The 15,000-nt window shown below is 45.6% G+C and overlaps 1 protein-coding gene and 1 long non-coding RNA gene across 2 annotated transcripts in view; both read right to left on the reverse strand.

Moving 5' to 3' along the window:
* The window catches only part of LOC309524469 (protein PAXX-like), a 16,535-nt gene extending 11,361 nt beyond the window's left edge, over positions 1 to 5,174 (reverse strand). The window contains exon 1 of the mRNA XM_082242412.1: positions 4,994 to 5,174. Within this exon, the coding sequence (XP_082098538.1) occupies positions 4,994 to 5,088 (95 nt within the window). The 5' untranslated portion in view covers positions 5,089 to 5,174. The remainder of the gene's footprint in view (positions 1 to 4,993) is intronic.
* A 9,554-nt stretch (positions 5,175 to 14,728) lies between these two features.
* LOC309524468 overlaps positions 14,729 to 15,000 on the reverse strand; it is a 10,003-nt gene continuing 9,731 nt past the window's right edge. Inside the window, exon 3 of the long non-coding RNA XR_014215937.1 lies at positions 14,729 to 14,799. This is a non-coding gene — a long non-coding RNA (uncharacterized lncRNA). The remainder of the gene's footprint in view (positions 14,800 to 15,000) is intronic.

Here is a 15,000-nt window from a genome sequence, read left to right on the forward strand (position 1 = left end):
TTATTTGCAAGGGGGATGGAAATTTCAACAGTTGCTTCCTATTGCAAAGGGCGGGAAGTTTGCAAATGCGGAGAATAAAAGGATTTGCAATAATCTCCCATTGCAACCATGGATTCTTAATGCAAACAGCAAATGCGGGAAATCAAATTATTTGCAAGGGGGATGGAAGTTTCAACTGTTGCTGCTTATTGCAAAGGGCAGAAAGTTTGCAAATGCGGAGAATAAAAGGATTTGCAAGGGGGGTGGAAATTTCAACTGTTGCTTCCTATTGCAAAGGGCGGGAAGTTTGCAAATGCGGAGAATAAAAGGATTTGCAAGGGGGGTGGAAATTTCAACTGTTGCTTCCTATTGCAAAGGGCGGGAAGTTTGCAAATGCGGAGAATAAAAGGATTTGCAATAATCTCCCATTGCAACCATGGATTCTTAATGCAAACAGCAAATGCGGAAAATCAAATTATTTGCAAGGGGGATGGAAGTTTCAACTGTTGCTGCTTATTGCAAAGGGCGGAAAGTTTGCAAACGCGGAGAATAAAAGGATTTGCAAGGGGGGTGGAAATTTCAACTGTTGCTTCCTATTGCAAAGGGCGGGAAGTTTGCAAATGCGGAGAATAAAAGGATTTGCAAGGGGGGTGGAAATTTCAACTGTTGCTTCCTATTGCAAAGGGCGGGAAGTTTGCAAATGCGGAGAATAAAAGGATTTGCAAGGGGGGTGGAAATTTCAAATGTTGCTTCCTATTGCAAAGGGCGGGAAGTTTGCAAATGCGGAGAATAAAAGGATTTGCAAGGGGGGTGGAAATTTCAACTGTTGCTTCCTATTGCAAAGGGCGGGAAGTTTGCAAATGCGGAGAATAAAAGGATTTGCAATAATCTCCAATTGCAACCATGGATTCTTAATGCAAACAGCAAATGCGGAAAATCAAATTATTTGCAAGGGGGATGGAAGTTTCAACTGCTGCTGCTTATTGCAAAGGGCGGAAAGTTTGCAAACGCGGAGAATAAAAGGATTTGCAAGGGGGGTGGAAATTTCAACTGTTGCTTCTTATTGCAAAGGGCGGAAAGTTTGCAAATGCGGAGAATAAAAGGATTTGCAAGGGGGGTGGAAATTTCAACTGTTGCTTCCTATTGCAAAGGGCGGGAAGTTTGCAAATGCGGAGAATAAAAGGATTTGCAATAATCTCCAATTGCAACCATGGATTCTTAATGCAAACAGCAAATGCGGGAAATCAAATTATTTGCAAGGGGGATGGAAGTTTCAACTGTTGCTGCTTATTGCAAAGGGCAGAAAGTTTGCAAATGCGGAGAATAAAAGGATTTGCAAGGGGGGTGGAAATTTCAAATGTTGCTTCCTATTGCAAAGGGCGGGAAGTTTGCAAATGCGGAGAATAAAAGGATTTGCAAGGGGGGTGGAAATTTCAACTGTTGCTTCCTATTGCAAAGGGCGGGAAGTTTGCAAATGCGGAGAATAAAAGGATTTGCAATAATCTCCAATTGCAACCATGGATTCTTAATGCAAACAGCAAATGCGGAAAATCAAATTATTTGCAAGGGGGATGGAAGTTTCAACTGTTGCTTCCTATTGCAAAGGGCGGGAAGTTTGCAAATGCGGAGAATAAAAGGATTTGCAAGGGGGGTGGAAATTTCAACTGTTGCTTCCTATTGCAAAGGGCGGGAAGTTTGCAAATGCGGAGAATAAAAGGATTTGCAATAATCTCCCATTGCAACCATGGATTCTTAATGCAAACAGCAAATGCGGGAAATCAAAGGATTTGCAAGGGGGATGGAAATTTCAACTGTTGCTTCTTATTGCAAAGGGCGGGAAGTTTGCAAATGCGGAGAATAAAAGGATTTGCAATAATCTCCCATTGCAACCATGGATTCTTAATGCAAACAGCAAATGCGGAAAATCAAATTATTTGCAAGGGGGATGGAAGTTTCAACTGCTGCTGCTTATTGCAAAGGGCGGGAAGTTTGCAAACGCGGAGAATAAAAGGATTTGCAAGGGGGGTGGAAATTTCAACTGTTGCTTCCTATTGCAAAGGGCGGGAAGTTTGCAAATGCGGAGAATAAAAGGATTTGCAATAATCTCCAATTGCAACCATGGATTCTTAATGCAAACAGCAAATGCGGGAAATCAAATTATTTGCAAGGGGGATGGAAGTTTCAACTGTTGCTTCCTATTGCAAAGGGCGGGAAGTTTGCAAATGCGGAGAATAAAAGGATTTGCAAGGGGGGTGGAAATTTCAACAGTTGCTTCCTATTGCAAAGGGCGGGAAGTTTGCAAATGCGGAGAATAAAAGGATTTGCAATAATCTCCAATTGCAACCATGGATTCTTAATGCAAACAGCAAATGCGGGAAATCAAATTATTTGCAAGGGGGATGGAAGTTTCAACTGTTGCTTCCTATTGCAAAGGGCGGGAAGTTTGCAAATGCGGAGAATAAAAGGATTTGCAAGGGGGGTGGAAATTTCAAATGTTGCTTCCTATTGCAAAGGGCGGGAAGTTTGCAAATGCGGAGAATAAAAGGATTTGCAAGGGGGGTGGAAATTTCAACTGTTGCTTCTTATTGCAAAGGGCGGGAAGTTTGCAAATGCGGAGAATAAAAGGATTTGCAATGGAGACGGCAATAATCTCCAATTGCAACCGTTGCGGGAAGTTGGCAAATTCCATGCAAAAATGGCTGAGGTGATTTCCAATTGCAATCGCCGCTTCTTATTGCAAACTGCCAATAAATTCTCCATCTTCTTAAATACATTCTTTTTCTTATTGCAAATCAGCTTTCATGCAAGTTGGACGGCAATCGTCTCCCATTGCAACTGTCGCTTCTCAATGCAAACAGCAGAAAGTTTGCAAATGCGGAAAATAAAAGGATTTGCAATCATCTCCCATTGCAACTGTCGCTTCTCAATGCAAACAGCAGGAAGTTTGCAAATGTGCAAAATAAAATCACGGGGAGCAAAATTTTCGATGGCAAGTGTTGCTTTTCATTGCAATTCTTGCAAATAATCTCCCATTGCAACTGTCGCTTCTGATTGCAAACAGTCGGAAGTTTGCAAATGCGGAAAATAAAATTATTTGCAATCATCTCCAATTGCAACTGTCGCTTCTGATTGCAAACAGCCGGAAGTTTGCAAATGCGGATCATAAAAGGATTTGCAATCATTTCCCATTGCAACTGTCGCTTCTGATTGCAAACAGCCGGAAGTTTGCAAAGCTGCAGCACGTTGCAAATGGTGCAGAATAGATTTTCGCGCAACCGTTGCTTTGGATCGCAAGCACCGGAAGGTTTGCCAATGCAGGAAATAAAATTCTGCGCCACCGTGGCGGCCATAATTTTCTATGACAACTGTTGCTTCTGATTGCAAACAGTGGGAAAACTGCAAAGGCAGATTATGAAATTGTTTTCAGCAGGAACTGCAATCATCTCCAATTGCAACCGTCGACTCGATTTGCAAGCCCCAGAAAGCTTGCAATTGCGGGAAATAAAATGTCATGCAACAGGGGCTGCAATAAATCTCCAATTGCCTCCGTTGCTTTTGACTGCAAACCCTGAAGGTTTGCAAATGTGCAGAATAAAATTCCGCCAAGCGGCGATGGCCAGCGCTGCTTTTTATCGCAAACAGCAGAAAGTTTGCAAATGCAGAGAATAACATTTCATGCAGAAATGGCTGCAATAATGTCCGATTGCAACCGCCGCTTTTTATTGCCAATTGCAGGAATTCTGCAAAGGGGCAGAATAATAATTTCTGACTGCAAGCGTCGCTTTTTCTTGCAAACAGCAGAAGGTTTGCAAAGGTGCAGAATAAAAATTTCGGATTGCAAGCGTTGCTTTTTATTGCCAATTGCAGGAATTCTGCAAAGGGGCAGAATTATTATTATTATTATTATTATTATTATTATTATTATTATTAAAAGCAGAGGGGGAAGTAAAAATTCTGCAAAGGGGCAGAGGAATCATTTCTGACCGCAAGCGTCGCTTTTTCTTGCCAAATCAAATTATGGGAAGCAGCATTTTCGACGGCAAGTCTTGCTTTCGATGGCGATTCTTGCAAAGAATCTCCCGTTGCAACTGGCGCTTCTTATTGCAAACAGCGGAAAGCTTGCAAATGCAGAGAATCAGATTTCGTGCAGAAATGGCTGCAATCATTTCATTTCCCGCATTTGCCAACTTCCTGCTGCTTGCAATCAGAAGCGACAGTTGCAATGGGAGATGATTGCAAATCATTTCATTTTCCACATTTGCCAACTTCCTGCTGTTTGCATTGAGAAGCAACAGTTGCAATGGGAGATGATTGCAAATGATTGCTGCAAAGAATCTCCCATTGCAACTGGCGCTTCTGATTGCAAACAGCGGAAAGCTGGCAAATGCAGAGAATAACATTTCGTGCAGAAATGGCTGCAAGAATCTCCGATTGCAACCGCCGCTTTTCCTTGCCCATTGCAGGAATTCTGCAAAGGGGCAGAGGAATCATTTCTGACCGCCAGCGTCGCTTTTTCTTGCAAACAGCAGAAGGTTTGCAAAGGTGCAGAATAAAAATTTCAGATTGCAAGCGTTGCTTTTTCTTGCCCATTGCAGGAATTCTGCAAAGGGGCAGCGGAATCATTTCTGACTGCAAGCGTCCATTTTTCTTGCAAAAAGCGGGAAGTTTGCAAAGGTGGAGCATAATAATCTCCCTTTGCTTTTGATTGCAAACAGCAGAAGGTTTGCAAATGCTCAGGATAAAACGATTTGCAATGGAGAAACCAGTTTGGAAAAGCAGAGAATCAAATTATTGGCAATAATCTGCCTTTGCAACGGTTGCTTTTGATTGCAAACGGCAGAAAATGTGCAAAAGCAGAGGGGAAAATAAAAAGAAAACAAAACAAAAGCAGATTATAAAATCATTTGCAGTGGGGACTGGAATAATCTACAATTGCAAACAGCCGGAAGTTTGCAAAGCTGCAAAACGCAGCCGATTTTGCTGCAAATCTTCCCAATTGCACTTTGCAACTCACTGGAAACGGAGCGATCCGTCGCTTTTGCTGCTGCAAAAGCCGAGATAATCCTCTCCTTCGCCTTGCACCAATTGCGCGATCCCCATTCCTCCCATTTGCACCCAAAGGAGAAATGCAATCGGTTTGCAAAGCAGGAAGGCCTTTGCAAAGACTGCAAGGCCCAGAATCCTTTGCTCCGGCCGCAAGAGCTGCTGGGAGATTTGCCCAGAGCGGCCTGCAGGGGGAGCGAAGAGATTGCAAGTGGAATTCTTGTCGCTTTTCATGCAAAAAGTGGGGAGGTTGCAAAGGGGCAGAATCCGCCCCTTTTGCAAAAGATTGCAACTGTATCCTTGTTGCTTTTTCTTGCAAAAAGGGAGGAATTTTGCAAAGGTGCAGAATTCACCCCGTTTGCAAAATAAAATAAAATAAATATGCATGCAAAAGGAACCTAGTTGGCGAAAGGTTGCATTTATTTTATAAAATAAAATAAAATAAAATAAATATGCAGAAGGAACCCAGTTGGCAAAAGGTTGCATTTATAAAATAAAATAAAATAAAATAAATATGCAGAAGGAACCCAGTTGGCAAAAGGTTGCATTTATTTTATAAAATAAAATAAAATAAAATAAAATAAAATAAAATAAAATAAAATAAAATAAATATGCAGAAAGAACCCAGTTGGCAAAAGGTTGCATTTATAAAATAAAATAAAATAAAATAAATATGCAGAAGGAACCCAGTTGGCAAAAGGTTGCATTTATAAAATAAAATAAAATAAAATAAATATGCAGAAGGAACCCAGTTGGCAAAAGGTTGCATTTATAAAATAAAATAAAATAAAATAAATATGCAGAAGGAACCCAGTTGGCAAAAGGTTGCATTTATAAAATAAAATAAAATAAAATAAATATGCAGAAGGAACCCAGTTGGCAAAAGGTTGCATTTATAAAATAAAATAAAATAAAATAAATATGCAGAAGGAACCCAGTTGGCAAAAGGTTGCATTTATAAAATAAAATAAAATAAAATAAAATAAAATAAAATAAAATAAATATGCAGAAAGAACCCAGTTGGCAAAAGGTTGCATTTATAAAATAAAATAAAATAAAATAAATATGCAGAAGGAACCCAGTTGGCAAAAGGTTGCATTTATAAAATAAAATAAAATAAAATAAATATGCAGAAGGAACCCAGTTGGCAAAAGGTTGCATTTATAAAATAAAATAAAATAAAATAAATATGCAGAAGGAACCCAGTTGGCAAAAGGTTGCATTTATAAAATAAAATAAAATAAAATAAAATAAAATAAAATAAATATGCAGAAAGAACCCAGTTGGCAAAAGGTTGCATTTATAAAATAAAATAAAATAAAATAAAATAAAATAAAATAAATATGCAGAAAGAACCCAGTTGGCAAAAGGTTGCATTTATAAAATAAAATAAAATAAAATAAATATGCAGAAGGAACCCAGTTGGCAAAAGGTTGCATTTATAAAATAAAATAAAATAAAATAAATATGCAGAAGGAACCCAGTTGGCAAAAGGTTGCATTTATAAAATAAAATAAAATAAAATAAAATAAAATAAAATAAAATAAATATGCAGAAAGAACCCAGTTGGCAAAAGGTTGCATTTATAAAATAAAATAAAATAAAATAAATATGCAGAAGGAACCCAGTTGGCAAAAGGTTGCATTTATAAAATAAAATAAAATAAAATAAATATGCAGAAAGAACCCAGTTGGCAAAAGGTTGCATTTATAAAATAAAATAAAATAAAATAAATATGCAGAAGGAACCCAGTTTGCAAAACTTTGCAACTGCATTTCTTTTGGATTTCCTTGCAAAACATTGCAACTGTATCCTTGTTGCTTTTTCTGGCCCAAAGCGAGGAAGTTGCAAAGGTGCAGAATTCACCCCTTTTGCAAAATGTTGCATCTGATCCCTGTTGCGTTTTCTTGCAAAAAGCGAGGAATTTTGCAAAAAATTTTTGCAAACAATGAAACTGGAATTTCTGCTGCTTGCAAAAAGGGAAGCTTGAATTCCGGTTGCTTTTCTTGCAAAAAGCAGGGAAGTTGCAAAGGTGCAGAATTAAGCCCATTTGCAATATGTCGCAACTGCGTTCCTTTTGCATTTCCTTGCAAAGAGGGAACCTGGAATTTCTTGCCAAAAGCGAGGAATTTTGCAAATTTTTCTTGCAAAGAGGGAACCTGGAATTTCTTGCCAAAAGCGAGGAATTTTGCAAATTTTTATTGCAAAAAGGGAACCTGGAATTTCTTGCGAAAAAAAGCGAGGAATTTTGCAAATTTTTCTTGCAAAGAGGGAACCTGGCATTCCTGCGGCTTTTCTTGCAAAAAGCAGGGAAGTTGCAAAGGTGCAGAAGGAACCCAGTTTGCAAAATGTTGCAAAAGGAAAACTAGAATTCCTGCTGCTTTTCTTGCCAAAAGTGGGAAGGTTGCAAAGGTGCAGAATTGACCCCTTTTGCAAAACATTGCAACTGTATCCCTGTTGCGTTTTCTTGCAAAAAGCGAGGAATTTTGCAAAAAAAAATTGCAAACAAGGAAACTGGAATTTCTGCTGCTTGCAAAAAGGGAAGCTTGAATTCCGGTTGCTTTTCTTGCAAAAAGCAGGGAAGTTGCAAAGGTGCAGAATTCACCCCATTTGCAATATGTCGCAACGGCGTTCCTTTTGCATTTCCTTGCAAAAAGGGAACCGGGAATTCCTGCGGCTCTTCTTGCAAAAAGCGAGGAAATTTTGCAAAATGTTGCATCTGATTCCTGTCGCTTTCTTTGCAAAAAGGAAAGCGGAAATTCTTGTTGCTTTTCTTTCAAAAAGTGGGAAAGTTGCAAAAGTCTCTCTCTCCCTCTCCTTCTTTCCTTCCTTCCCTCCTTCCTTCCTTCCTTCCCTCTCTCCCTTCTCTCTCCCTCTATCTCTTGTTCTCCCTCCTTCCTTCTCTCTCTCCCTCTCCTTCCTTCCTTCCTTCCTTCACTCCTCTCCTTCTTTCCTTCCTTCCTTCTTTCCATCTCTCTCCCCTTCTCTCTCCCCCTATCTCTTGTTCTCCTTCCTTCCTTCCTTCCTTCTCTCTCTCTCTCCTTCTTTCCTTCCTTCCTTCCCTCCCTCCTTCCTTCCTTCCCTCTCTCTCCCCTTCTCTCTCCCTCTAGCTCTTGTTCTCCTTTCTTCCTCTCTCTCTCTCTCCCTCTCTCTCTTTCCTTCCTTCCTTTCCTCCTTCCTTCCTTCCCTCTCTCTCCCCTTCTCTCTCACCCTATTTCTTGTTCTTCTTCCTTCCTTCCCTCCTTCCTTCTCTCTCTCTCCCTCTCCTTCCTTCCTTCTCTCTCTCTTTTTCCTCCCTCCCTCCCTTCCCTCCTTCCTTCCTTCCTTCCTTCCTTCCTTCCTTCCTTCCCTCTCTCCCCTTCTCTCTCCCCCTATCTCTTGTTCTCCTTCCTTCCTTCTCTCTCTGTCCCTCTCCTTCCTTCCTTCCTTCCTTCCTTCCTTCCTTCCTTCCTTCTCTCTCTCCCTCTCCTTCCTTTCTTCCTTCCTTCTCTCTCCCTCTCCTTCCTTCCCTCTCTCTCTTCTTCTCCTTCCTTCCTTCCTCCCTTCATTCCCTCCTTCCTTCCTCCCTCCCCTCCCTCCTTCCTTCCATCTCTCTCCCCTCTCTCCCTCTATCTCTTGTTCTCCTTCCTTCCTTCCTTCTCTGTCTCTCCTTCTTTCCTCCCTCCCTCCCTCCCTCCTTCCCTCCTTTCTTCCTTCTCTCTCCCCTTCTCTCTCCCTCTATCTCTTGTTCTCCTTCCTTCCTTCCTTCCTTCCCTCTCTCCCTCTCCTTCCTTCCTTCCTTCCTTCCTTCCTTCCTTCCTTCCTTCCTTCTCTCTCCCTCTCCTTCCTTCCTTCCCTCGTTCCTTCTCTCTCTCTCCCTCTCCTTCCTTCCTTCCTTCTCTCTCCCTCTCCTTCCTTCCTTCCTTCTCTCTCCCTCTCCTTCCTTCCTTCCTTCTCTCTCCCTCTCCTTCCTTCCTTCTTTCTCTCTCCCTCTCCTTCCTTCCTTCTCTCTCTCTCCCTCTCCTTCCTTCCTTCCATCTCGCTCCTCTATCTCTTGTTCTCCTTCCTTCCTTCCTTCCTTCCTTCCTTCCTTCCTTCCTTCCTTCCCTCTCCCCTTCTCTCTCCCTCTATCTCTTTTTCTCCTTCCTTCCTTCCTTCCTTCCTTCTCTCTCTCCCTCTCCTTCCTTCCATCCATCTCTCTCCCTCCCTTCCCTCTCCCTCTATCTCTTGTTCTCCTTCCTTCCTTCTCTCTCTCCCTCTCCTTCCTTCCTTCTTTCCACCCTTCCTTCCCTCCTTCCTCCCTCCCTTCCATCTCTCTCCCCTTCTCTCTCTCTCTCTGTCTTGTTCTCCTTCCTTCCTTCCTTCTCTCACTCTCCTTCCTTCCTCCCTCCTTCCTTCCTTCCTTCCTTCCTTCCTTCCTTCCTTCCATCCATCTCTCTCCCCTTCTCTCTCCCCCTATCTCTTGTTCTCCTTCCTTCCTTCTCTCTCTCTCCTTCCTTCCTTCTCTCTCTCTCCTTCCTTCCTTCCTTCTCTCTCTCCCTCCTTCCTTCTGTCCTTCTCCCAAGCATGGAACCTTCCGCCCTAGAGACCCCATAGCTCTACTCAGGACCAGCCATGGAGCTCCAGCCCCATGGATTGGGAGGTGGACTTGGGGCACCAAGACTTGTGGGGCTGAGGAAGGACCAAGCCGTGACCCATGGATTCTGTGGGGCGGACTCTCTTTACCTCTCCCTTTCTCTTTCTCTTCCTTCCTTCCTTCCCTCTCTCCCCCCTTCTCTCTCCCTTCTCTGTCTTCTCTGTCTCTCCCTCTCCTCCTTTCCTCCCTCCCTCCCCTCTCTTTCCCTCTCCTTCCTTCCGTCCGTCCATCCTTGCTTCCTTCCTTCTCTCTCTCTCCCTCTCCTTCCTTCCTTGCTTCTCTCTCCCTCTCCTTCCTTCCTTCTTTCCTTCCTTCCTTCCACCCTTCCTTCCTTCCTTCCCTCCTTCCTTCCTTCTCTCTCTCTCCCTCTCCTTCCTTCTCTCTCCCCTTCTCTCTCTCTCTCTCCCTCTCCTTCTTTCCTTCCTTCCTTCCACCCTTCCTTCCCTCCTTCCTTCCTTCCTTCTCTCTCTCTCCCTCTCCTTCCTTCCTTCCTTCTCTCTCTCTCCCTCTCCTTCCTTCCTTCCTTCTCTCTCCCCTCCCTCTCCTTCCTTCCTTCCTTCTTTCCTTCCTTCCACCCTTCCTTCCTTCCTTCCCTCCCTCCTTCCTTCCTTCCTTCTCTCTCTCTCCCTCTCCTTCCTTCCTTCTCTCTCCCCTTCTCTCTCCCTCTATCTCTTGTTCTCCTCCCTTCCTTCTCTCTCTCTCCCTCTCCTTCCTTCCTTCCTTCCTTCCTTCCTTCCTTCCTTCCTTCTCTCTCCCCTTCTCTCTCCCTCTATCTCTTGTTCTCCTTCCTTCCTTCTCTCTCTGTCCCTCTCCTTCCTTCCTTCCTTCCTTCCTTCCTTCCTTCCTTCCTTCCTTCTCTCTCTCTCCCTCTCCTTCCTTCCTTCCTTCCTTCTCTCTCCCTCTCCTTCCTTCCTTCTTTCCTTCCTTCCTTCCTTCCACCCTTCCTTCCTTCCCTCCCTCCTTCCTTCCTTCTCTCTCTCTCCCTCTCCTTCCTTCTCTCTCCCCTTCTCTCTCCCTCTATCTCTTGTTCTCCTTCCTTCCTTCTCTCTCTGTCCCTCTCCTTCCTTCCTTCCTTCCTTCCTTCCTTCCTTCCTTCCTTCCTTCCTTCCTTCTCTTTCTCTCCCTCTCCTTCCTTCCTTCTCTCTCTCTCCCTCTCCTTCTTTCCTTCCTTCCTCCCCTCCATCCATCTCTCTCCCCTTCTCTCTACCTCTATCTCTTGTTCTCCTTCCTTCCTTCTCTCGTTCCCTTCCCTCCCTCCCCTCTCTCTCTCTCTCTCTTCCTTCCTTCCTTCCATCCATCTCTCCCCTCTCTCCCTCTATCTCTTCTTCTCCTTCCTTCCTTCCTTCCTTCCTTCCTTCCTTCCATCTCTCTCCCCTTCTCTCTCCCTCTATCTCTTCTTCTCCTTCCTTCCTTCCTTCTCTCTCTCTCCTTCTTTCCTTCCTTCCTTCCTTCCTTCCTTCCATCTCTCTCCCCTTCTCTCTACCTCTATCTCTTGTTCTCCTTCCTTCCTTCCTTCTCTCTCTCTCCTAGAGTTGGGTCTCCTCACGCTGAGGGACCCATCTCTTGACTTGTGGGGCTGAGGAAGGACCAAGCCGTGACCCATGGATTCTGTGGGGCGGACTCTCTTTCCCTCTCCCTTTCTCTCTCTTTCTCTTCCTTCCTTCCTTCTCTTGTTCTCCTTCCTTCCTTCCTTCCTTCTCTCTCTCTCCCTCTCCTTCTTTCCTTCCTTCCTTTCACCCTTCCTTCCCTCCTTCCTTCCTTCCTTCCTTCCTTCCTTCCTTCCTTCCTTCCTTCCTTCTCTCTCTGTCCCTCTCCTTCTTTCCTTCCTTCCTTTCACCCTTCCTTCCCTCCTTCCTTCCTTCCTTCTCTCTCTCCCTCTCCTTCCTTCCTTCCACCCTTCCTTCCCTCCCTCCTTCCTTCCTTCTCTCTCTCTCTCTCCTTCCCTTCTTTCCTTCCTCCCTCCCTTCTCTCTCCCCTTCTCTCTGCCTCTATCTCTTGTTCTCCTTCCTTCCTTCTCTCTCTTTCTCCCTCCCTCCCCTCCTTCCTTCCTTCCTTCTCTCTATCTCCCTCTCCTTCCTTCCTTCTCTCTCTCTCTCTCTCCCTCTCCTTCCTTCCTCCCTTCCTTCCCTCCTTCCTTCCCTCTCTCCCCTTCTCTCTCCCTCTATCTCTTGTTCTCCTTCCTTCCTTCCTTCCTTCCTTCTCTCTCTCTCCTTCTTTCCTTCCTTCCATCTCTCTCCCCTTCTCTCTCCCTCTATCTCTTCTTCTCCTTCCTTCCTTCCTTCTCTCTCTCTCTCCTTCTTTCCTTCCTTCCTTCCTTCCTTCCTTCCTTCCATCTCTCTCCCCTTCTCTCTACCTCTATCTCTTCTTCTCCTTCCTTCCTTCCTTCCTTCCTTCTCTCTCTCTCCTAGAGTTGGGTTCCTCACGCTGAGGGACCCATCTCTGGACTTGTGGGGCTGAGGAAGGACCAAGCCGTGACCCATGGATTCTGTGGGGCGGACTCTCTTTCCCTCTCCCTTTCTCTCTCTTTCTCTTCCTTCCTTCCTGCCTGCCTTCCTTCCTTCCTTCCTTCTCTCTCTGTCCCTCTCCTTCTTTCCTTCCTTCCTTTCACCCTTCCTTCCCTCCTTCCTTCCTTCTCTCCCCCCTTCTCTCTCCCTTCTCTGTCTTCTCTGTCTCTCCCTCTCCTTCCTTCCTTCCTTCCTTCCTTCCTTCCTTCCTTCCTTCCTTCCTTCCTTCCTTCCTTCTCTCTCTCTCCCTCTCCTTCCTTCTCTCTCCCCTTCTCTCTCCCTCTATCTCTTGTTCTCCTCCCTTCCTTCTCTCTCTCTCCCTCTCCTTCCTTCCTTCCTTCCTTCCTTCCTTCCTTCCTTCCTTCTCTCTCCCCTTCTCTCTCCCTCTATCTCTTGTTCTCCTTCCTTCCTTCTCTCTCTGTCCCTCTCCTTCCTTCCTTCCTTCCTTCCTTCCTTCCTTCCTTCCTTCCTTCCTTCCTTCCTTCCTTCTCTTTCTCTCCCTCTCCTTCCTTCCTTCTCTCTCTCTCCCTCTCCTTCTTTCCTTCCTTCCTCCCCTCCATCCATCTCTCTCCCCTTCTCTCTACCTCTATCTCTTGTTCTCCTTCCTTCCTTCTCTCGTTCCCTTCCCTCCCTCCCCTCTCTCTCTCTCTCTCTTCCTTCCTTCCTTCCACCCATCTCTCCCCTCTCTCCCTCTATCTCTTCTTCTCCTTCCTTCCTTCCTTCCTTCCTTCCTTCTCTCTCTCTCCTAGAGTTGGGTCTCCTCACGCTGAGGGACCCATCTCTTGACTTGTGGGGCTGAGGAAGGACCAAGCCGTGACCCATGGATTCTGTGGGGCGGACTCTCTTTCCCTCTCCCTTTCTCTCTCTTTCTCTTCCTTCCTTCCTGCCTGCCTTCCTTCCTTCCTTCCTTCCTTCCTTCTCTCTCTGTCCCTCTCCTTCTTTCCTTCCTTCCTTTCACCCTTCCTTCCCTCCTTCCTTCCTTCTCTCCCCCCTTCTCTCTCCCTTCTCTGTCTTCTCTGTCTCTCCCTCTCCTTCCTTCCTTCCTTCTTTCCTTCCTTCCTTCCTTCCACCCTTCCTTCCTTCCTTCCTTCCTTCCTTCCTTCCTTCCTTCCTTCCTTCCTTCTCTCTCTCTCCCTCTCCTTCCTTCTCTCTCCCCTTCTCTCTCCCTCTATCTCTTGTTCTCCTCCCTTCCTTCTCTCTCTCTCCCTCTCCTTCCTTCCTTCCTTCCTTCCTTCCTTCCTTCCTTCCTTCCTTCCTTCCTTCCTTCTCTCTCCCCTTCTCTCTCCCTCTATCTCTTGCTCTCCTTCCTTCCTTCTCTCTCTGTCCCTCTCCTTCCTTCCTTCCTTCCTTCCTTCCTTCCTTCCTTCCTTCCTTCTCTTTCTCTCCCTCTCCTTCCTTCCTTCTCTCTCTCTCCCTCTCCTTCTTTCCTTCCTTCCTCCCCTCCATCCATCTCTCTCCCCTTCTCTCTACCTCTATCTCTTGTTCTCCTTCCTTCCTTCTCTCGTTCCCTTCCCTCCCTCCCCTCTCTCTCTCTCTCTCTTCCTTCCTTCCTTCCACCCATCTCTCCCCTCTCTCCCTCTATCTCTTCTTTCCTTCCTTCCTTCCTTCCTTCCTTCCTTCCTTCCTTCTCTCTCTCTCCTAGAGTTGGGTCTCCTCACGCTGAGGGACCCATCTCTGGACTTGTGGGGCTGAGGAAGGACCAAGCCGTGACCCATGGATTCTGTGGGGCGGACTCTCTTTCCCTCTCCCTTTCTCTCTCTTTCTCTTCCTTCCTTCCTGCCTGCCTTCCTTCCTTCCTTCCTTCTCTCTCTGTCCCTCTCCTTCTTTCCTTCCTTCCTTTCACCCTTCCTTCCCTCCTTCCTTCCTTCTCTCCCCCCTTCTCTCTCCCTTCTCTGTCTTCTCTGTCTCTCCCTCTCCTTCCTTCCTTCCTTCCTTCTCTCCCTCTCCTTCCTTCCTTCTCTCTCTGTCCCTCTCCTTCCTTCCTTCCTTCCTTCTCTCTCTGTCCCTCTCCTTCCTTCCTTCCTTCCTTCCTTCCTTCCTTCCTTCTCTCCCTCTCCTTCGTTCCTTCTCTCTCTCCCTCTCCTTCCTTCCTTCCTTCCTTCCCTCCTTCTCTCCCCTTCTCTCTCCCTCTATCTCTTGTTCTCCTTCCTTCCTCCCCTCTCTCCCTCTCCTTCCTTCTTTCCACCCTTCCTTCCCTCCTTTCCATCTCTCTCCCCTTCTCTCTCCCTCTATCTCTTGTTCTCCTTCCTTCCTTCCTTCCTTCTCTCTCTCCCCTTCTCTCTCCCTCTATCTATTTTTCTCCTTCCTTCTATCCATCCATCCATCCATCTCTTTCCCCTTCTCTCTCCCTCTATCTCTTGTTCTCCTTCCTTCCTTCTCTCTCTCCCTCTCCTTTCCTTCCTTCCTTCCTTCCTTCCTTCCTTCTCTCTCCCCTTCTCTCTCCCTCTATCTCTTGTTCTCCTTCCTTCCTTCTCTCTCTCCCTCTCCTTTCTTTCTTTCCTTCCTTCCTTCCTTCCTTCCTTCCTTCCTTCTCTCTCTCTCCTAGAGTTGGGTCTCCTCAAGCTGAGGGACCCATCTCTGGACCTGGTGGACTTGTGGGGCTGAGGGAGGACCAAGCAGTGACCCATGGATTCTGTGGGGCGGACTATGGGGCTGGGACTCCGACCGACGACCCCTTGGCCCCATAGACCGCCCTATGGTGGATCCATCTATGGGTCTCAGAGACTTGGTGGACATCTTGACCGGATGGACCTATGGGATGGACTTGTGGGACCAGATGGTCTGCTCTCTCTCTCTCCCTCTCTTTCTCATTCCTTCCTTCCTTCCTTCCTTCTCTTGTTCTCCTTCCTTCCTTCCTTC

This window comes from Podarcis vaucheri, assembly GCF_965113315.1.
Source record: "Podarcis vaucheri genome assembly, contig: HAP1_SCAFFOLD_256, whole genome shotgun sequence".
In the NCBI taxonomy this organism is placed as follows: domain Eukaryota; kingdom Metazoa; phylum Chordata; class Lepidosauria; order Squamata; family Lacertidae; genus Podarcis; species Podarcis vaucheri.